This window comes from Gallinula chloropus (genome assembly GCF_964237585.1).
Source record: "Gallinula chloropus genome assembly, chromosome: 23".
Taxonomy (NCBI): Eukaryota; Metazoa; Chordata; class Aves; order Gruiformes; family Rallidae; genus Gallinula; species Gallinula chloropus.
In genome coordinates, this window is record NC_140108.1 from 7,959,107 (window position 1) to 7,982,520 (window position 23,414).

Sequence of the window (23,414 nt, forward strand, 5' to 3'; positions counted from 1 at the left end):
GCTGCAAGACCCTATTTGCCCTCTCTCAGCTTCATAGCTCCCTACAGTGCATTGCTTAGCAGTCTGCCCACGACGTCCCGTTCTGCACTGGGAGAGCCCATCAGAGCTGTGGGCACAGACACCAACCTGCAACACGTAGTCGAGGGCCAGGTGCCGGAAACACTTTCTGGTTATGGTCAGGGTGCCCGTTGCCTCCTCCACTTCGTGGGGCTTGTTCCGAGGGGCCTGGGCGTTCTTCACCAGGGAGATCTCCATGTCCTCCCGCACCTTGTCAAACTGCTTCTTGGTTTCCTTGAACTTCCGGACATCACTGGAACCCAGAGAAGATCAGACTGTAAGAATCACTGTTACAGCACAGCCAGAACACTGCAGGTACCACCAAAGCATGGTGTCTGCATCAGGTATCTGCATATGGCCCCAGCTGGAGTCCTGTGGCCAGAGCTCTGGCCACAATACAAGGAAGATGTGGGGCTGGTGGAGAGGGGTCAGAGGAGCCACGGAGATGCTCAGAGGGCTGGAGCAGCTCCCCTATGGAGAGAGGCTGAGGGAGCTGGGCTGGGTCAGCCTGGAGAAGAGAAGGCTGTGGGGGGACCTCACTGCAGCCTTCCTGTACCTGAAGGGAGTTTATGAACAGGAGAGGAATCAGCTTTTTAAAAGGGTAGATAATGGCAGGGCAAGGGGGATGGATTAAAACTAAAGGAAGGGTTAGATTAGATATTAGGGGGAAGTTTTTTTACAGAGAAAGAGGTGAGGGGCTGGAACAGGCTGCCCAGTCCCTGGAAGTGTCCAAGGCCAGGTTGGATGGGGCCCTGGGCAACCTTGTGCAGCTCCAGGCCTGGAGGTTGGTGTCCCTGCCTGTGGCAGGGGGTTGGAGCTCTGGGACCCTTGGGGTCCCTTCCAACCCAGACTAGTCTATGATTCCGTGAAAGCAGGAAGAGGTGCAGCCAGGTACACCACAATCACCCAAGGGTCCTGTTCCAGATGCCACTGGGATCCTCACCTAAGCTCCACTGCACTGACTCCAGATTAACCCTAGACAGTCTCTCTAGGCAGTTGGCAAGGGAAGATGTCAGACCTCACATACTGCCTTCAACACCTTAAGGAAGTTCTCCAAGGACAGCATCTAAAGAGTCAGGCCAGCCTAAAAACAGTACACAATTGACCTCAGAATAAGTGGTGAGCAGAACATTTCAGAACTTTCCTGTGAACACACATGCTCTAGACTTCCCTTCATGAAGAGTAAAGGCAGCTGCTTTTATAAAGGCACACTTATTAACATCTGCATTTGGAAACACATGATCCACAATATAAGCTCCCTCAAGAGCTCATGTGAGATCAGGGGGCTGCATTGCAGGGGGCATAGCAACAGGCAGGGTATTTTGAGTTTGGGTGTCTATTTAAACAGCAGGTGCCATGCAGGCAGGAGTTGGGTTGAGTTGCATGACCACAGGGAAGCAAGGACAGCAATTCCTGCAGATCAGCTCTTGCAAGCAGCCCTGGGTCCTCAGGAGTTCAAAGCAGCAATGCTGAGTTACAGTGGCTGTAACACCTATTCTCTGCCCAGCAGAGCTCTGTTCAGCTCAATTATAAATTGTTATAGCTTAAGTAGTTAAAGACTGCTAGTAAATAAGTAGCATCCACTTATTCTTTGCTCCAGGGAAGGTGAAGAGCCTCAGCTGAGCGTGACAGCCTGACAGTAAGTGCTGAAGTGCCCTATGGCAAACTGTTTGAAGCTGCATACGCTTACATATGGATCAGCCTCTGGCCAAGAGAGTCTGCCACAGCAGGAACAGTGAGGACAAATGAACAGAGAGGTGATTACATTACTGTTCTAGGGCTGGTGCTTCTTTACCTTGCCCTCAAAGCTCCAGGCTGCTGTTACATGCCCATCTGACTGCAGTCACAGGGTGACTTCTGCAGTCTGGGGTCACCTGCAGCAAAGGGCTGTGGGGATGGACGTTCTATAGCTTTTGATCCAGCTTTGGAGAGAATGGCTTCCTCAACTGCATGGAGCCTAGAGGAATGTGGTACTGCTGGAAGTTCTTAGCTAGCTCCAAGCCAGGCTGCAGCAGCATGACTGCAGCCTCAAGGCTTAACTACTGAAACCCTCCAACTCAATGCACATTACCAAGCCACAGACCAAGACAGTCACAGGGCATTTGGCTACTAACAGCCCAGGCAGGGCAAGCTCACCTCTCCTGTGTGCATCACTTAAACCAAGCAAAGACCTTCAGGGCTTGGGGCCAGGGAAGGCAGGTTAGAGGCTAAATACTGGCCTCACATTTGTATGAATGGCCACACAAGAGCAGAGCTCTCCTACTTCCTTTGTTCCCACTGTCAGACTGGCCCTGGGTGGACTATTCAGAATGGTTCCAAGCAGAGAAATTCTTTTCCAGCCAAGGGCAAGAGCAAGGCAAAGATCAAAGCACCAGGGCCTGTGAGGGTGGAGGTTGAGCAGTACCAGAGCAAAAAAGAAAGAGTTGCAAAGGCACTGAAGAGATGACAGATGCAAAATGAAGGTGAAATTCCCCCTCCCGACTGCCAGCCTCAAGCAGATTAAATCTGAGCTCATCAGAAAAATGATTATAGAGAAAGTGGGGGTAGGGCAAAGTGCTAGGCAAGAAGATGGGGAATGGGGGGACTCAGCTAGGGACCCCCTCCCTCCATCAAACCACACAGCTGCTGAGGGATTCAGTTACCAGTACCCATGGCAACCTGCTTAGCTGAAGACCTCAGCTGCCTCTGACCTATATTCAGCTGACTTGGGACACTGTGCTGCACGGGGTACCTGCCCTGGGGAAGAGAGGCACTCAGGGAAAGGCATTAACACAGCAGCCTGCCAAGAGGCTTGATCAAAGGTACAGGCTGTCCCCATCCAATTCCCTTCCTGGGCTCAGTTCTTGCTCACCTCAGGCCTGCCACATGCAACCTCACATCCCCAGTGTGCCCCATTCTGCACTGCTGACAGTGATGTTAGCTGCTCCCTCCACACAAGAGGGGCCATCCCATCTAACTCTCACCTTCCAGACACACTCAGGTTACACCAGAAGAGTGGGGCTGCTGTAATTCTGAGTGACTATGTTGAGTGGGGAGGTTCTGCTGGAACCCAAAGTCTTTCTGTAGTAAAGTTCACCCCTCCTGCAAGCCACTCACTGGGTTAAACCACTCATGTGACTCAAACACAAGACTGAGCTGGCCCTGCTCTGCAGGGATCTGATCCTTGGGATGTGTTTAACCTAAAGGATCAGTGAGAAGCAGACTTCATCCAACTTCGGGATGATGCTCTGATCTGGAAGCTTCAAGTCCAACTTTAACTATGAGCCACGAACAGGCTGAAGATCCAGCTGACAACAGAGCAACCAAATGATAGTGCAGCAAGGTGACAGCAACAGCCACCACACAAACCTTCCACAGTCAGCATCTCTTCTGCTCCAAGCACAGCCTCCAGGAGTCATGTGGAGGATGTAATTCTGTTTCCAGTGCACAAAGGACAGGTGCAATGAAAGGTCAAGCAACTAAAGACCAACTTGACAGGACAAATACTCACTCTTTCACAAAGTTGTGCAGCTGCTGCCGGACTGACCTCTGAGCCTGATCAAACAGGATCTGAAGGAGGAGAGAGGGAAAAGAATGTCAAATATATTTGCAACACAGATCTTGGAGGATGCTCTTTAGGACCTTCAGTGCAAGAGAGGACTCCAGGGTTTAGCAGTGTCCATCACTTCACTGGTCTCAACAGGCAATAGCTTTTCCTGACACTGCAGCCCTGCCTTAGGAGGGCACATCCGCAGGCTCCACAGCCTGGGCCAGGGCTCTGAAGGTCCCAGAGACCTATGCCACCGCCATACAAGGTTTCATAGGACACTGAAACCATAGGAGTCATAGGAGGACCTTCCCAGCCCCGCTTTGCACTCCCCCCGAGCCTCCCGTTTCCCATTTCGCCAGCGGAGGGCACTGTCACCTCAGCACTGAGCGTGGGAAAGGGCGGAAGGCTCGCTGACGGTTCATCCCAGCCAGCCACAGGCTGCTGGCCACGGCTGAGAGCTCCAAGCACGTGGAGCAGGCAGATTCAGTCCCTATAAACCTCAAGCTTTACTCTCCTGTCGGTCCTTCACGAAGAAACGTTGCCAAGTGCGTTATTCCCTGCGCTTCATCTCATCTCCAGCCTTCCTCATCCTCCAAGGCGTGTCCTCCCAAACCCTGGGCAGCCTCACACCCCGATGCTTGCTCAGCTCCCTGAAGTCCATCTGATGGGTGGAATTACAAGTAACTCCCTGTTGCAAACACGCAGCAGGATGACATGGCATTCTGGCTAATTGGGACCAGAGGCTCCCAGACCACACTGCAACTCCATCAGGAAGCACACCCAGTCCTGGGATTACAGAGAAAAGCCACTAGCCACACTGCAGCTAGCAAGAGTGGCCACAGAGAACAGACAGGGACCCCATTGCATCCCACCATCAGGAACACAAGGCCTGGGCATTGGCCCAAGGCTTAATGATACCCTGAAACATCACAGTGCTGGGCTCTGGCATCAATACAGCTGTTGGGCATGAGTAACCTTGGCTCATCTGCTCCAACTCAACACTGCATCCTGAGCAGCCAAGTCAATCTAGAGAGGTCCTGGACACCCAATTGTAACTGTGGCTGTCCTCCTGAGGACACAGCATTTCCCAATCCAACACTTGGCCTTGCTTTCTCTCCCAGAATGACCAAAGCCCTTTCAGGGAAGGCTGCCTGAGCCCACAGCACATAAAGGACCATTCTCAATCAGGGAGTGGGAGGCTGGCACAGGACTTCATTGAGGAACCTTCTCTCTGCAAGCAAACTGTATGAAACCCTTCAGATTAAAACAAACAGCTTTTCCCAGTTTGCTTTCTTTTTTCCTTTCTCTGTGGTAAGCTTGAATTTCCAGTAGGAGTTTTATGGCCAGCTTCCCTTGACACCCCACCCACCATCTCTTCTGCTTTTCTGGCCACCTTCTTTGCTTCACTACACAGTTCAGGTAGGACCCAGAAAAGAGGAGCACCTCTGGGTCTCCTGCCTTTTCCAAGAGGCAGAACAGTCATCTTCTGTCAGACCATTCACAGAACACAAGTAATGACATTGCTTAAAGCAGTGGCTTTTTGTGAGGAGGGGGTGGGTTGACCTTGTCTGGTTGCCAGGTGCCCACCAAGCCACTCTCACCACCCTTCCTCAAGATAAGCAGGAAAAAACTAAGATGAAGAAGTTTATGGGTCAAGAAAACCACAGAGATCACTCAAAAGTTGCCAACCCACTCTGGTTCCCAACCCACTCCGGTTCAATCCTGACCCTTCCTTGCAGTGCCAACACTCACTCAGATCCAGATGTCCTCCCTACCCAACATCTCTCACTAGGAGATAAGCCAGGCAGGCTGTTGACACTACACAGGTGTAGTACTCCTACCAGAACACAAAGTATCTGTGGAGCAGCAGCAGCGCTGGCTGCAGAGCCTCAAACACATTCACTATGTGTGTTGCTGCAGCCAAGGACAAAGCAAGCAGCACGCCAGAACTAGCAGAGCATAAACAGCCACAAACAACCTCTAAATATGAACAGATGCAAGACAAGGGGGAAAGAAAGCCTTAAGACCACCCAGCTTTGTGTTTTTACCAATGTAAATTATTTACTGCTCTTGGCATCTATTCGCTGTCTCCACCAGCACTCCAAGAGGCATTGGCCTGCAACTTTTCCCATGGAGCAGCTTCCCCCAGTGATGTGTGAGCACTGACAACGCTTCCCTCCACTCATGACACCACGCAGGGACAAGCAAGCAGCAAGGAAGCCATCTGGCTTCCACCTGCACCTACATCTAAGGAGTTTCCATCCTTGGTTTCCACCAGGATGTCCCACTTGCTTAGGGTCAGGAAAAGGATGGGACACTTATGTTGTGCTCAGGATTGCGGGCAAGTGTCCTGGGGCATCGCAGGGAAGAACGGATTCCAGAGCACATAATAATCCAACCACCCAGCTGAGGAATGGGGCTTCCTCAGCTTGATAAACAGCAAGCCCAGGCTACACAGAGCTACGACAAGGATGGGAACCAGTGTGACTGGAGGGCTTCACAGAAGCACAGGCTGTTCCCTGCTGCACAATGACAAGCAGATACCACACTATGTACCTACATCCACCTTACCACTCCTGCCTTGAAACACCAGCTGTGAGCCAGTGCCCCAGGGCGCTGCACTGAGAGCGGCGAGAGAAAACCTGTCCCGCGCAGGACAAGGCCAGAAGGTCCCAGGCCAGGCCGCTCAGCCTGGGAGCCGGGTACTGCCCTTGTCCTTCTGCAGAGACAGAAAGGCACCACACACCAGTGTCTGGCTGGAAGGACAGACGCCTTGAACAGCACAAATAAAGCTTAGAAGGTCCCTCCCGTAACAGGGAGGCACCATCCCAGCTGCGTGCTCCCAGGCCTACGTGCAAGACTTCTGCTGCTACAGCTTGGGCCTCTGCTCAGGCTGCTCAGGGAGAACAAACTAAGGATTCAGTCCAGGTCTAAAAATCAGAGCCCATAAAACTGCTCCTCACTGAAGCAGCTTGCTGAGAGGGAACACACAGGGCAGACAAACCCACCTCCTCCCCATCCACTCTGTCTCCTGCTGCTTTTATTCACACCCCAAGCCCCTCACCGCTGCGATGCTGCCCACCCTTCCAGTCTGCACAGATCCATACAGGGCAAGCCCAGGATAGGGACTCAGTGGCTTGTAAGGGGACACCAGGCAATGAGCACGCCTTTCCTGCCAGCAGCATCTCTGCTGAGAAGCACCCCATGATACCAGCTTCTTCATTGATCTTGCCTGGCCAGATCACCAGGGGAATGTTTCTGAGTGGGTCACCCATTCAATTCCCACCACAAAATAAACACAGTTTTTAAAAGCTAAAGTTTCAAATATAAAAATGATCCCTTGGCTTTTTCTCCTTTCCCAGACATACTTGGAACAAATCACTTGTTTTAAAGATTTTCCAGAACAAATACCACCCCACCCTCTCTCCAAGCTTCCACCAAACCATGAGAAGTCCAGCCCATGACTCACACACATCTGTGCCTCAGGAGGGTCAGCATGAAACAGGGAGTTAACACAGCGCTCGCCCAACGGCAGCGAGAGGTTAGATCCTCCAGCTCACTTTCCCAGCATGGGCTTCTGAGGAAATGGGATAAATCCAACCCTACACTTGATAAAGCGCTTAGGAATTTCACACCCCCAAGAAATAAAAGCACATTTGGTGGTGCAGGATGTTATTCCTGGAACTGCAAGCCTAAAAAAAAACCCTCAAGACACAGAGCATGAGAGATGCAAAGGGATGCCACTGCTACAGCACTCCCACACCACAGCCTGCAGAGCTCACTGGAGAAGAGGCAACCCCACCAGGCTCCAAAGCAAGAGAGAAGTGAGGTAGCCTGGCTGCAGGCTGCTTTGCTCAGCACATAGGACATGGCAGCCACACATGGGAATAGTGCTTGAGTAGAGGTTAAAGATAAGCAACAGCATTTGTGGGGGGAACAGCAGAGGCTAACTGGCCAGGAGCTGAGAGGGAGTTAGGTAGTTACCCTCACCAGGGGCCTCACCAGCCAAGGCTACACCACACCAAGAAAACACAGCAGGTCCAGAGAAGGTAGGCAGATTCAGCCAAGAGCCCAGATCATCAGGTAAGTTTGTGGTGATGAAACAGGTCTCAACCCAAGCTGGGACATCAGCTCATGTATCAAAGTCAAGCCCAGGGCTTACCAGCAAGGTCCACGGTGACAAGGCAGGTCCATCAAGTGAGAAAACTCAGCATGTGCATTTGGATCACCCATGTCCATGGCTGGGTATGACTGTAACTGAGCTAGAGACCTGTGCTCCCACAGCACAGCCAAAACTAAGCCAAATGGCCCCTAGCAGAGTTTAAATAGAGCACCTGGGCCCACAGTGCAGGGTGTGGGTGGAGGCATCAGGTGAAGCTGCTCAGGCCCATTAAGGTCTATTAGTGTGCTGAGAGCCACAGTCCAAGATCACTAAGGAATCAGCCATTCTCCTGCAACAACTGGGGCCCCAGCTGATAAGACAGAGTATGTGGAGCTTCCTGAGCAGCTGCCTGGTATATAGGGACAAAGAGAGCTTTCCCTTCTCCAGCTTGGCCAGTTCCCCACCCCAGCCTCAGCAGCCCTGAGCTGGATGAGTCACATCTCTGCTTATCTCATGGCCAGTCTGGAGGCCTTACTGTCACTGACGTCCACAGAAACAGTCTGGGAACTGGTTTCTGTTGCATTTAAATGGGGGTTGGTCATCCGGTGGCTTGGGACTCAGCCTGATCCTTCCACCATGTCTCAGGAACCCTGTCCCATCAGCAGTCTCCCAAACTGGGGGCACTACCTGTCCTGCTGCAGAGCTGCAAAGAGGTTTTCCAAGACCCAGGGGCTATCTTGTTCATATCTATCCGAGCTGAGGTGAGGGTGTGCCTGAGGATGTGAACATCCCTGTTGCTGATCAAACAATAAGATACAACTCATCAATGACAGCATTCTCCATGTTTTCCCCTGATTTCATAGCCCTACAGTTTACTCCTCCTTCACTGCAACTTCCAGCAGCTGAATTTAGTGACCTGAGGGGCAGGAGGGCCAGGCAGAATCCAGGCACCCTTTGTTTGGCAGGGGATGCTTAAATAACTTTCATTGCTGCCTGGCTATAGGATTTGGCCCTACATCTCTTGAGTGACAGCCCACCAGACACATGCCACCCATGAGCAGCATTCCCTCTGAGATGCCTCAGCTCACTTGAGGATTTGTGCTCTGGGAAACAAGCTGACAAGGACTTCTGTTCCACAGGCTGGACATCAACACAGCATAAGCCTAACTCCTGAACCAAGCTGAAGCTGAGTCTCTCTCACAAAAGGCTCAAGAGCTCCAGTTTGTGCTTAGGTCAAAGGACATTTGTTCCTGCCCTATATATACCCTTGAAACTGCCTCTCTCCCCTAAGTAGAATGCAGACATCCTAACACACTCCAGAAACGGGCCAAACCCTCGTCCTTCTGAAGCCAGACTGCAGCACTGAGCTGGTGTTACCTGCCATGATGGTTTCAAACTGCAAGTGCAGACACTCACTGGAGTCTTACGGACAATGGCATTGCCCTCAGACACAACAGCAAAGCCCATGAAGCTGTAAGATGGCAGAAAGCATCTCCCCAGTCAGATGGCAGTTCTGCATCCACAAAGGATGTCCCTTCCTGTGGCCTCAACACCCCTGGACCCTTCCCAAACGTTGTCAGAAAATGCAGGCAGCCCACCCAACCCCATGGAGAACCGACAGCTTGGAAGCACTCTCCACTTTTACTTCCTCCTTCTTCCCCCCTGAACTCCACCACCAGCCTCTCCACCCATGACATCTGCCATCTGCCTCACTGACTCATCACAGCTTGGGTGGCTTTTCTTCTTGTCAGCAGGAAATGCTCCCTGGCTCACTCAGCAAAGCTAAATCTCCCCTGCAAGCTGCTCCTGCTCCTGCTGGAGGATTCCTGTGACGTAGCTGCAGTGATTTATGGCAGACAGGAAAGCTTAGAACTTAATGAAGCTCAACACAGCGCTGTCTGGAGCAGTACTGATGAGGGGAATGTTAATATTACCTCTTCTGAGCTGGAGAACACCTGGTGCAGCTGAAGATGCACTTAAGGGGTTCAGCCACAGTAATCCCATCACAACAGCACTCTCACTTGCATCCTTTCACCTTTCTTATTTTTCCAATCACAGGAATTGATGGGAAAGAGCCCTGATTTGTAGATGTGGTAAGTTTGTGCTGCAGACCCTGGTATTTCCTTCCAAGGCACAGTGTAGTAAGGCCACAGGCTGGTGGGAAAACTACCTGCCAGGGATTACTGCATCCCCACATTCACTGCCCTGTATGACCTGGCACCTCTCTGTCCCGAGTTCCTTGGAAGTGGATGCTGACAGCTTTGCACTATCTGGAAATTGTACATCTCTCAATCTGGACAGCTAGTCAGCACCAAGAGGTTGGCATGAGCACAGCCAGCCAACCTGCTGTGGAAGTCAGTGGAGAGGATTGTCCTGCCTCCCAAGTGCTGACTAGATATGTGCCTGCACTGGAGAGAACTGCACCTACAGCAGCACGGGGAAGTCTCACCTAGTCACACATTTTGCAGGGACAAAACCCAGCTCAAGTGAAAGGTTTAACAGTTTTTGGCAATGGGGTGGGAAAAAGATGTGAGCTTCTGCACTGCTGTAATCCACACACCACTGCCCAGCCTGACAGCATGAATCCAACAGCCCATCACTATCAGCTACCATCCCAGTACTGACAGCAGCCTTATGTTCCTTTACCTGTGGGGAGACCTTGTTACACTCACATCCTTAATTACATTCATCAGATTCAGTGACAAGAAGGAAAGGTGGTTTGCATGTTCAGTGAACTAGCAGGCTGCTAAGCCTTTCGACCTGCTCTATGTTTTAGGGAGGGCGGTAAGGAGGAAGGAGGCAACAAACACATCTGTCTGCAAGTGAGGAGCATTTCTGGTACAGAAGGGCTTGGCAAGCCACAGTCAACGTTTACTCACTCCAGTGTGGTATGCAGTGAGGAGGAGGGGTCACAGCAGTACTTCAGGCCCTCCAGCTAAATTCCAGTTCGTGTCATTCAGGCTCATGTGAAAGGAAATGGTTCACTCTGGCGAGCCAGGCAGGGAGGCTGCTGCAAGGCTCTGGCATCCCTGTCTGCACCACTGCTCTCAGGGCTCCCAGAGGTAGCGGGAAACTCGTTCCCTGGCATGGATCAGGCATCTCTAACAAGGCCATGGATGCTAGCCTGGTGAGGTGACATGATACAGCATCCTTCAGACAGTTCAGCTCTGCCCCACGCTGCACAGGCTCCACTGGCCAGAGGACAGGCCCAGGAGCTCCTGCACAACGTCAGCTCCATCTGTGCTGAGGCAAAGGCTCCTGGCAGCAGCAGAGTGACAGATCAGAGCAGTACCAGTAACAGGACAGACCATAGTGTGCATCAGAGGGACGTGGTCTGGGATGTTGAAGTGTTACATAGTGCAGGGAAGACTCCCCCCTTCCTCAGGATCTCAGGTACAGGGAATTTTTCAGCAGTAGGAAAGGCAAAGGTGTCCAAGCACCTCAGTTTCACTGAGTCCTGGAGAACTATGTATCTCTGAGCCCCTCTGCCCTGCTGGTGCTTGGTAAAGAGCCAATTACCCTAAACACTGTACTTCTACACTACTGGAGGTGAGAGCTGATGGGTTTAATTTCTTAGCCCAGCACACAACTGCAGGAGTCCTCACAACCAGAGGCAAAGGTGGGGATTTTGCCTTTTGGAGTCACTGTCACTTCTCATCAGGTATTTTCCTCCTGTACAAACTGTAATTTTGGGTCTAGGCTGGGACCCCTCACCCCTTAGATGTGTGATGTAGCATTAGCACAACTGGGAGTCAGAGCACTGAACGACTGCAAGAGAAGAGGAGCACAAGGACTCAGCAGACCGGGAATGACAGCCCCCTAAAGCCAACTGCAGTGATCACCCAGGCACAGCACACCCACCCAGAGGAATGCTGGCCTTGGACGTGGCTCGGAGGTGACACACACTCAGTGATGCTGCTACCGACATCTGCAGCTGCAGTGATGCCTCAAGAGGTCAGCATTGTAACATCAGCAAGAAGCTCTTTTCCAAGCTGCAAAGAATATGTTTCTAAACAGAACACCCTAGGAAGGCCCAAGACTTTGGTTGGCCCTTTTCCCTAGAGCAGCAAGGAAAAGCAGCATCCCAGCTAAGCAGTTGGCATGTTACAGAAGCACGTTGTCTGGGGCTGCTAGGGCAGTGTCATTCTCCAGCTCACTAGTCAAATCAGACACAACCAGCTGGAGATACTAGTTCCTTGACCTCTTACTCACTCATCAACAGTTTGTCTGAGCCATCTAACCTTTAAAATCTCCCCTACAAAGTCATCCCCAGGAAAACAGCACCCAAACATGACACGTCAGGCAGCGAACGTGACCAGCCAAAGCCAGCAGCCCAAACTCTCAAATACTTAACAGGGAGAGGCAGTCACCTCCAGAGGACAGCTCAGGAAGCCTTGGACCAGAGCTTCATGAACAGTTTCAGGCAGAGCAAGCTAGTTCGCTGTGTTTCTGTGGCTGTGCTGTGAAATGGCTTTAGCTAACACCCAGCTAGTCTGGACACAGCCCAGTCAGTGCCTTCTGCAGCTGTGTGACCTCCTAAGCCAGAGCCAGGGAGGGACAACAAGGGTGCTGGAAAAAGTTATAAATGGAGAGGCGGTGGGAGAGGTGGCAGGACTGGTTATTTACCCCAGCAGGAATCAGCAGAGCTTCTGCTAGTCATTAATCTGTGTGTCAGCTTGTGCAGTGCTTTTTGCAGATATGGAGACTGAGATGTGGATGTCTGCTAGTCCAGATCCACGGAGACATTGAGGTTTCTGACTTCCTTGCATGCTGTGACATGAGTAAGGCATTAGCCTGGCTACACGTGGCTGAGAGCACATAAAAAGGCAGAGGACACCAACTTCAGCTCTTCTGAACTCAACTCTCTCTTCTGGCATCTGTCCTCTAAAGCTGCTTTGATGTTTTTCCCTCCTTGTGCATTCAAAGGAAGGTGGGAATGCTCTGGAACTCAGTGTTTATCTTCCACATTCAAGGAGGTTTTATGCTTGGATTTTGCTGAGCTACAATTAGGACATCTCTGGGCCCCATGCTCTTGCAATAAAATGATAGAACAAGCTTTTCCAAGCCATTTTTTGGGGGATATTTTCCCTTCTTTTTAACTTGTTCCAGTTGTACATACTGTCCTGGCCACATTCCTAGAGTGAGCACTGACAACTGTTTCATAGCTGAGATCCTCAGACACGGATGAGCCAAGATACACATGCACACACACGCACAGGCACACACAAAGGAGACAGCAGAAGGCACTAAAAATAACTCCACTCGCTGAACAGCCATCAGAAAGGGCTCGAGATACAACAGTCATTCCAAAGCCATTTCCTGGAGAGGGACTCTCCCTGCTCTGCACCACGGCAGGAGGGTGCTCTCTGAAGGCTGGGGGAGGAGGATTGAAGCACATCCCCCTGTGCGTGCAGCTGGGGGCAGGGAAATGCTGCCTTTCACAGCCCCCCAGTCACAGGTAGTGGGGAGCGCAGCCCTGCTGAGCAGGGTGGGGTGCATGGGAAGAGCTACACCCCGTCAGCTGGGGATCTGACAGCTCTGGGAAGGGTCCTTCTGCTCATTAGTTGGCTCAGGCAAGAGCAATCCCAGAAGTGCCACTTCTGGCAGAGAGCAGGGATGCAGCTGGTGTGGTGGAGCTTTCAGGCAGCTGGAGGTTGCTGGCTGGGACTCAGGCTGGGCTGCTCGCTCCCTCCGCACGCCCCTGCCAGCGCAGCAGCGATGCGATCCCCGGGAACGAGGGGGTAACTTCTCAAGGGCTCACGTGTTCCTTGGCAAAACGGCCTTGTATTTTCAGAAGGAATTTGAGCAACATAAGGAAGTTGGGGCTTGACATTCTCTGCTTTGACGCAAACACGCCTTCTCTCCGATGCTCACGCTGGTTTATTCACCCTCTCCCCACCAACAATATCACCGTAGAGCTGTTTGGCTGTTCCTGAACACTAATGGTCCTAGGAAAGCTGTGTCTGCAGAACCTCTTTTCGCTGTCCTTTTGACTAGGGAGCAGCCTTTCTGCCTGCTTCATGAAATAATTAAACGGACTTGATGCAGCTTCTTCTCCAGCTGCACACGGTTAACTTGCCTCCCAAAAGCACCCATCGTGCCTAATGTACTCTGACAGGGGCACTGTGGTATGAAAGTGGGTCAGTCCAGTGCTGACACCCTGAAGCTTCCTTCACGTTAAAGCACTTGTGCTTTAAGCTCCTACTGAGTTACAGACTTAAAATTGTGAGTCTGGCATGGAGCCACCAAACATGAAGCAACTTCCTCTTCGATGAGGTTTACAGATGCCGTGGCTGGATGTTTGGGATGAAGAAAGGGCAGATTCTAATTCCTTGGGCTCTGCTAGTGAGATACCATCAGCCCAAGAGAATAGCCACTGTCTGGGCATTTCCCTCCTTTCATCTCAGAGTAGCATTAACATGCTCTGTTATCCTTAAACTCACAATTCTGCTCCCAGCATCACCCAAACACAGTCCTTCTGGTGTAATCCAGCCACAGCCTTGCCACAGTCCCTGTGTCACAGATTTGAATGCCAAGCTTAAAAACGTATTTCAAACCTGCAGCAACAAGGTTATACTGGCAAGCTGAGTTGAGTTGAGTACTGAGTTGTCAGAGCTGCTCAGAACCCTGTCTGTCCTCGCTACAAAACCCTGTGCTACCCAAAAAGGCATCTGCAGTGCAGGAGGGACCTCTGCAAGCTCTCCTCTTTGACAAAATGGTCTCTAAGCTCACCCTTCTACATGTATGTTGTACATCTCTGATGTGAAATGAGCCAAAAGGCACATACCCTTCCACTAAGTGGTATCTCCTCTGCAAGCCTCTGGAAATCCCATTTCCTAGAGTACATGATGCATCAGGACCGATCATTGCGAGTGCACAGACTCACAGCTCATCCAATTCAATACTGTGGCAAGAGGCAACAGTAGCTCCCAGTCCTTTGCTGCTCTCTTGGCTACACAACGTGCAGGGACTGGAACCTGAAAGACTTTCCCTTCGTGGATCCCACCTTCGTGCAACACCCCAAGCCACACACAGGAGACCATTAACCGGTACCTCTAGAAAGAGGCTGCCATCAGCACACAAGAAGACAAGAGGAAGAGGCACCTACCATGTGATAGTTAATCATTTCCTGCAGACTGTCTCCAAATTTGTCGAGGCACTCCTGCAAAAAACAGGTAAAGAGAACTGGCAGTGAATGGGAGCAGCTGCCCTTCACCCCCGGGGCTCCAAGGGCTGGGAGAGACTCTCATTAGGCCACTGAAGAGCCGCTCTGGCATTTGGCAAGAAGCTTTTCAGTAATGTCTGCCACTGAAGCCATAGGCTCCCTGTCCTTTCCAGCTTAGTGCCGACATCACCGTGTCAGTTGGCGCTTGTGTAGGCTGGTTCCCTGCCTTTCCTGAACCACTGATGCTCACTGACCTAGATTCCAGCAACCTTCCCAGCTCTGTGGCTTCTTGAAAGTCCAGTTCTCCCCGTGAGCAATGCATCTCCCCGTGATCTTTCAGCAGTGCATTATCAGATGGGCTCTGCATTCCCCCCAACATAAAATCCAATACTAATCAGCTACTTGAACAGTGTAAGGGGTCTTGGACATCCAGCCCATACACAGCATCAGGAAGCTTAACTCTCCTAAGCTGTGTCCCACCTGCTTCCCAGAGGATGACTTACCGAAATCATTTCATCCTTCTTGCACTGTTGCGACAAGTCCCGGACTCCGCTGACAAAGTGCTTGTTGGTGGTGATGTAGGCTTTGCCTGCTTCAATCATCCCACTGCATAGCTTCACCAGCTGCACGGGGAGAGAGGTACAGGCAGAGAAGCAGCTGGTCAGAAACCGAATTGCAACCAGGCTGGTTTTAATCTGCACCACCACTGCCCCAGGATGCCATTCACATGCCTGGTGTGGGACACCAGTAACCCTGACTGCAGGGACAGGGGTGCAGATCTCACTTCGTGGGGCCTGTCGTGCTCTCAGTATTTCACTCTGCTGGAGAGTAATGGTTCCAGGCTGTCCCTGAGGACAGATGAACCAGGGCTGCCCACTGTTCCCAGAGGGCTTCTCCCAGTCGTTCTATCCTGAGGGAACAGGGTTGCTATAAAAGGAACCCGACTGCAGGGATCTGACTGGGGAGAGGCAGGATTCCTTGGTGCTGGGCACAAGTTGAGAGAAAACATCTTGCCGGGGTTAAACCATCAAGACTGTGGATAACTATGAATCAATTCCCACAGTTGTGGGGCCCAAGGAAACTGCTGGTGCCCTGTGAGGGATTAATTACAGCATGGATCTGCCTGTGATGTAGTACCATTGTTCTGATGGACCTGGCAGGAGCTTTGCTCAGAGCCAGGTTAACCTGAAGCAAGCTACATGCGCCCAGCTTCTCCTCGCCAGCCTTGTCACAGCCAAGTGACCCGGAACTTGCAGCAAAATGCCATGGCTTCCTCACTTTAGAATTCATTTTCTGCAACACAGGCAGACATCTCCAGATGGCCCTTATTATCTCTTGATAATTTTACAGCTGCAGGAAACATTCCCAGACTTCCTAGCCACAGCAAACGGCCTCAGCACGCCTGGAGCTGGCTGCAAGGACTGGAGCGTTAGGCTAGGCCCTTGGCCTATCTCCTTTCAGCCAAAGGTGATGTTATGTTAAAAAACGGAAGATAAATCCACAGGCCAAAGGCCCCAGAGATTTGTACAGTCCCAGAGCATATTTTAAAAATGTTGTTTGTTTATTTGTTTTTAAATCATCACTGTTCTAGGCTTCTTTAACTAAAACCTTTAGCTGCTGACAATGAACAACGGTTGGAATGGGAGTTTTCTGTTCTCAAAATCCAGGAGCCTTTTAGGGTTATTGATCTTACTCATGAAAAATGGCCTTAGAAATCTATCCCTGTCAACCCAGCCTCACCTCCAGGCTGGGAACGAGTAGCACTCAAGTTTGGTTTGATGCCAGAGCCCCACTGAAGCATGGTGTGCTGGTTTTAGGCTTGGTGCTTGATCTACTTCCACAGCCAGCAGGATCTGGGATCTAATCGATACGCATGCACTGCAGAAGCTGCTTGTTTGCCACTGCCTACAGCTTGGTAAAAACGTATCTGAGTATATCTGAATGTGTAAATATATATAGTCACACGTGGTATGTCTGTGTATACGTAGGATATACAGCCTTCACTCTTTCACAACCACATCCCCTCCTGTCCACACAGTTGGACAGGACAGCATCAGATGCTAGCAGACTTGTACTATCCCGTCCAAGCCCAGAGACGAAAAGCAAACAGATGCAGTTCCTGTCACATCTGGAGCCCAGACATACACTAGGGATTTGGACAGATCTTCTGGAAAGGAAATCCAGCCTATTCTGCAACGTGGCGGTTTCTAGCACAGCTCTGTGCAAACACTTGTGGCCAAGTCTGTGTTACTAGTAGCTGAAGGCCATTCAGCACAAGCACGCTCCCGTGGGGAGCAGTGCTGGCTTGGCAGATGCAGCACGGGGCAGAAGGAAGGAAATCTCTTTGAAATAGCAAGCCCAAATCTCTGGTGTTCCTCTGGATGAATCCTTTACCTGCCCTTTACATCCATTTTAAACAGGTGTTAAAAGGCTGAAGATTTATGAACTTAAGTGCTCAGGGGCACAGTAAAAGACAGGGAAACAGAGTCAGACCTTGCCAGCTTGCTGCTCTTTAAGAACCAGTCATGCCAGGTATTGGTACCACTGAACACCAGTGACACCAAGACCCAGAAGGGTTGCCCTGGGCATCCACCCAGCTGGTACACAGGAGAGGAGCTGGTCCATCCAATGCTGATTTATTAGGAATGGGGGTGACTGAATCTTGTCCAAAGTTACTCTCAGAGAAACTAATTTGAAATTCAGTGGCTCTTCAGATGCCAACTCCAGCCTCACTTGCCCTGGACAATAGCTCTGATGTGACAGTCCTCACTCAAAGAATCTCAAATCAATTTGCAACAAAGCAGTGAGCAATAAAAAGCTAAGAGCACTGAACAGATTTTGTGCTTCCAGCCCTCCTGGCTCCAGGAAGGTTTCTGGCACACCAAGTGATCTAACTACCAGCAGCACTGACAGCCGTAGCACCAGAATCAGAGCAAGCTCTGCCCCATGCTTTATCTTCAGAGCCTCAGCCTCTTCCACAGAGGAAGAGAGATAACCTAAATCCCTTCACAGCTTTCACCAGTGAGACTAGTTAGCTTGTGCAGATAGCAATTTCAAGCAGCTTGAGAAGTAAACAGGTTTTATAGGACACAGCTTTGCCTAGGGCTTGTGACTTCAACAAAGCCCATTTCTCCATCAGACGCTGGAGTTTTATCCCTTGCTGGCTTTGGGAAATCTTACAGATAAAAAGCCAACAGCTCTTCTGGCTCCTCCTCTTCATTTCTCTCTGTTCTTATTCAGAAACAACTTGGCTGATGCCTGAAACATCAGGAGGAGTGGGGGTGGAAAAGCCGCCTTCCATCATAAAGCCATTGACTTAGATCCAAACTACCAACTGGATGTAAAGAATCATCAGCATAAATGCAAATTGGCCAAACTGGTCCCTGAGAGGATATTTCCAGTGTCGGATTACAGCTGTGGCACATAACCTGGCTGAACATCAGACAGCGACCACCATCATCAGACTGAGTCTGGCCCCTCGTCTACCTGGAAGCATCTCCGTACATCCCTGAGCTGCCAGAGCGGTGCCTGAGCCGCGAGGCCATGTAACAGGTCCTGCCCCATATCACAGGCAAGACGGTGAGGAAGGGGAAATGATGGCACTGAAACAACGTGCCGCAGCAGGAGCAGCAGTGTCAGTCCCCTGAGATCCAGCACCACGACAAGGCAGCCATCGCTCCAGCCCAAGGCTGGACCTCCTGCCCAAACTCCTTCGCAGCCACAAAGGAGCCTTGACAGGTACTGTCAGCAGAGGGAGACATGGTCCTGTTGACAGCCCAGTGTATTATACATGAGCTTCCTGACCCCCTGCGACGGGCCCACTTTTTAGAAGAGGCTGCTGGGGCCATGCTCCTCAGCAGGAACACATCAGTCCCCTTCCAAAGCAATGCACCAAGCTGCCCCATCTTACCTTGTCAAGCTTTGCTTCTATCTCCACCACATCTGTTTCCACTTCATCAATGGTTGCCCTACAATGACAACAGCAAAAAGAAATAATTAGTTGATTGCATATGATGGTTGGGAAAGAAGCCAGAAAGTCCCAGATGAGTAAAGATCAGAGGGACCATGATACGTGTGTTGGTGGTGGACAGGAGGAGGGATTCACACTTCCCACTCTGGAGTTTCCTGTTGCTACATATGGTCAGCACTGACTTACTCAGAGGGATCACACCTCGTCAGGAATTAATTCCACAGGGCTGGGAACAGAGATGAAGGTTCTGCTATTTTCTATCAGTGTCATGGAGGAATCCAGGTGTGCTGTGGTAGCCTCACACAGCACACTCATTTAGAGTTCTGCTCGCTTCATTCTGATTCTGCAGGCAATGCTGTTAATCAGCAGCACAGCAAGTGACACGGGAACTGCTACCCCTCAGCCACCCAGTCACATCAGGCACAAAGCACTTGCCTCAGCACTGCCAAAACCCATTTTCTAGACCAGAACCGTGCCTGAAGTACAGCCACGTGGCAAATCATGTCCTTTGATCCTCAGGAGCCATCACCCAAGCAGAAACACATCTTGGTTCTTTCCTCACTGAACACACGTGGGGCTTTGCATGCACACAGACAGATCTGCTGCACGAGCATGGGATGTTTGCTTTCCACGTCACCGGGCAGATGTGACAGTAACAGATGAGTAGAATCCAGCTGCAGAGGTCACCAGGCCTCCCTTGCAAAGTGAAATATTAACGTGACATCAGCCATTTGAAAGAGGCATTCCCAGACCACGGCACGTGGTGCCAAGTGACTTTTTTTTAGGTCAGAGTCCATCAGCCAGTGCTGCAGACCTGACAGCGTTCCCTTGCAGAGCTGCTCACTGCTACATGATGTCTATACTTGGACAGATGTTTCCTCAACCACACACCTGGAAATGTGGTAAGCCTTATGCCACCCTGCTTAAGTTTGTGGGCTTGCAATTTAAACACTTGGTTTCTGAATATTACACTCAGGCTTTAAAAAGAAATCCAGAACTGAACACGGGCCAGCTGAAAGAACAGACGGGGAGAGATGTGACTTAGAGCCACATGAATCAATACTGCTGTCTCAGCAAAAGGATGGAACACCCACAAACCAAAGGGAGCAGTGAAAGTCCCAAAGAAACCATCAGACTATGTAGTGACTTGGTGTCTCCAGTGAATTTGGGAATGAAGACAGGGACTGCCTTTACTAGGGGACCTGGTTCTAAGAGAAGGAAGAATAAATTTAAGAAGAAAGCCCAAAAGGTCTCAAAGCTAGGGTTCCAATCTCAATTTCTGCCCAGCTGAGGAAAAGCTCCGGCCAACAGCATGGCACTTGTATCCACCTTCACAAACACTACACAGAGCCAAAGGGCCACAGCACACACAGTAACATCTGTTCTGAGCATTCTTCAAGGGCAGACATATATAATACCTGACACGGGTGCGTGCAGTCCCCATCTGCAAGCTACGATTCAGCCAGCAGTGGCACAGCCCCGTGGACCCAGGTGGAGCCAAGAGGAGAGAGTCTGTCCTCACACAGTACCGGAGTAAACCAGAAGGCCAAATGTTGCCAGGTCCATCCTTAGCATCCAGGAGATCTTCAGCAGCTTCAGACTAACACTGTAGGAGCAGCTTTTGTACCCTGGAACACCCTCCACAGCCTCATGTGAGCTGTGAGCAGCCAGCTGAGTGGCTGGGACTTCCTGCACGGGACGCTCTTGGGTGATGACAAAGGCCAGGTGATGTTATAGGACTGTGGGCACTCCCCTCCCTGCATGCCATGCCCGGCTTTTCCACATCTCTGCACTTCAAGGAGGTGGCACGTAACCAATAGCAAGGTGGGTCAGAGCAAAGCCCCTTCCCACACCACTGAATCCCAAGAACTGGAGTTGGCAGGAGAGGCAGGAGACACTGATACACCAGAGCTAAATAATACATTGTGTATCAGATGAGGAATCCGTGACAGAGAGTGACAGACTAGCACCAGCAGACCCTCAGTCCTGTCTGTTAACTGTGCTGGAGGCAGTGGAAATCAAGGCTGTGTTTCCTGTTGGGCTGCCTGATCACTTTGTCCTTGACAATGTTCAATAAAGCAGCTTTTACATCTCAGCTCGGATTAAGATCTGCATTGAGAACTAAGGCTCCTCCCCCAGTGTCTTTTGAACAAGAATTCCTCCTTCCAAATCCTGGCAGCCTGGAAATGTGCAGTCCCTTTTGGCTGCCCTTTCCCAGCAGCATGTGAGGAAACGCTCAGCAGTAATGAAAAGAAGCACCCAGGAGTACAAGGTCTCTGGGACAGGGATTGTCTTTTCTCAGGACTGCCCAGCACCTGGCTCAGCAGTGCCCTGCGCATCCCGGGGCCTCAGTAAAACATCAGTACAAAAAGGTTAATCCTTTCTTTGCTCATGACTTGCTGACTTGGGGGAGGAAGGTCCTTTCTGCTGCCTTGAGACTTCAGATGTTTCTACCGACATCCCCGCAGATACTCGCAGACCAGGAGCCCTGGCTGCCTTGGCCATCTGACATACCCTCCCAGTAGCAGCACTAAACCCTCCAAAACCATTTGTAAGAAACTGTTCATGGCCTGGAGGTGCTCACTGAGCGTTCCCAGCCACACACCTAATGCACTGCTGGCTGTGGCCACCTGCTACGCACGTGCTCCAGGAGGTCTGACTCGCCGGGTTCCTGGGGTGCTGAGGGGTGCTGCCTCAGCCCCAGGCAAAGCTGGCTCAGCACAGCAGCCTCTGCACACCCATCCCACCTCGCAGCTGTGAGCTGGCATCGCTGGCTGGGGACCCAGTTCTAAACAGCCCATTGCTGCTTCTGCTTAAACTAAGCCCTGAATCTGAGTGGCCTCAAAGCTCATGGGTCTAGTAACTGCCTTCTTGAACCTAAATTGGCTGTGACTCACCTTCAGAGACTACTGGCCCTTCCACTGCTCCCTTGTTCCCAGATGGTATTACCTACAAGCAGAGGAGCTCCATCAACAATCCCTTCCATTAAACATTCCCTCCAGCCTGTGGATTGACCATGCTGCTCCCAGCTCTGGTGGGCAGAAGGGGGATGCTGGCCCTTCACAGGCCACTTGTGACTCCACTGCTGTCCTTTCCTCGTCTGGTTTCTTTGAACAAGTGAGTTTCGGGGGAAAAACAGGGGTAGGTCTGCTGCTCCTAAATGAGCTGCAATGTTCTCCAGCTCTGTGAGCAGCAAGAAGCACTGAAACCCTGCAAATGCTGTGTGAGGAAAGGATGTGTCTCTACTCCCTTCATCCAAGAGCTCTTGATGTCATCTCAGCAAACAATACTCCCTGCATCTTAACATAAGCTGAACATCAAAGGCAGAGGAAACGGGCCCAGTTCTTAATCACCACTATGTATCACAGAAGACAGCCTGGAATCTGCTTTCATTCAAAAATACCGGATGGAAGAAAATACAGCTGCTGCCTGCAATTGGCTCCTCTACTTCCTGCCACGCAGGGAGAAAACTCTACTCAGAAAAAGTTTGCTACCTGCTAAGCCCTTTACATGAAGCCTTTTGTTTGTTACACCTTCCCTTGGCCCACACATCACTTCTCCATTCCTAAGCTCCTGATAACAAGACAGCCCTTTCCCTGCCATGGTGCTGCACGTAAAAGATGGTGAGGCCAGGACATCACAGATGTTTAAGCCACACTCCTTCTAGAGCCACCCTGAGCAAGCCAAACACGGGAGCAGCTGAGCATTCTGCTTCTGGATGGGGCAAGCCCTGGGCTCTCCGAAGTTGCAGTAATACAGCACGGCTGCTCAGGAGCGTGCTTGATCCCCCACCGTGTCCTGTGTCTCCAAGGGCACTGGCACGAAACCAGGGCAGAGCAGGCGAGACAGCAAGAAGCTGCACATGTCAGAATGGCCTTTTCCTCAACACTGCGGACAGCTGGAGACTAAATCTGCACCCACCGTGGTGGGAGCAAGTCTTAGTGTGTCGTATTTGTGTGGGAATTCCCTGGAACAAGGAATTCCCAGTGAGGAATGCTTTGGTGCAGAGCCCCACGGCCTGACGTGGCTGGGCTTGCAGGGCGCTCAGTTCCCCACGTGCACAGGGAGGGGACCGGTCACTGCAGCTTTACAGACAAGTATCATTTTCTGTGAAAACAGCAGAAACACTGAGTATAGTGCATCTCCTTTTTTTTCCACTTTTTAAGAACAAGCTCTGTCTTGGGATGACACTGTAATGCCAGCCTTGGCTTTCTAGAAATACCTCTCTGTCCCACCACAGGCACTTGGAAAAGAAGGAAACGCAATAAGGGCATTATGGAAAATGACTAACACAGATCCATGGCCAGCCCACAGCATGACCAGCACTGTCTTTCCAAGCTCTGCCCTGACTCAGGGACTCCTATAAGCTGAAACTGCAATGCTTCAGCTTAGGTCCTAGATGGTGGCTTAGGTCCTATCAGCAAAGATCCACTGCACTTCCAGTTCTCCTCTCTGCTCATGAATCCTACAACCAAAAGGGACACTGCAAACTCCAAGAGAAGGGTCAGACCATGGATCGACGCCATCAGAGAATGAGGATCTCAGCAGCCCTTTCACAACAGCCTCTACAACAACCCCTTCAGCCTCTCAT

At 51.1% G+C, this 23,414-nt stretch overlaps 1 protein-coding gene across 1 annotated transcript in view; it reads right to left on the minus strand.

Moving 5' to 3' along the window:
- ACAP3 (ArfGAP with coiled-coil, ankyrin repeat and PH domains 3) overlaps positions 1-23,414 on the minus strand; it is a gene marked incomplete at its 5' end in the record, with an annotated part of 88,821 nt that overhangs the window by 30,928 nt on the left and 34,479 nt on the right. The window contains 5 exons of the mRNA XM_084274658.1: positions 127-310; positions 3,548-3,606; positions 14,797-14,850; positions 15,357-15,476; positions 18,764-18,821. Of these exons, the coding sequence (XP_084130784.1) occupies positions 127-310; positions 3,548-3,606; positions 14,797-14,850; positions 15,357-15,476; positions 18,764-18,821 (475 nt within the window). The remainder of the gene's footprint in view (positions 1-126; positions 311-3,547; positions 3,607-14,796; positions 14,851-15,356; positions 15,477-18,763; positions 18,822-23,414) is intronic.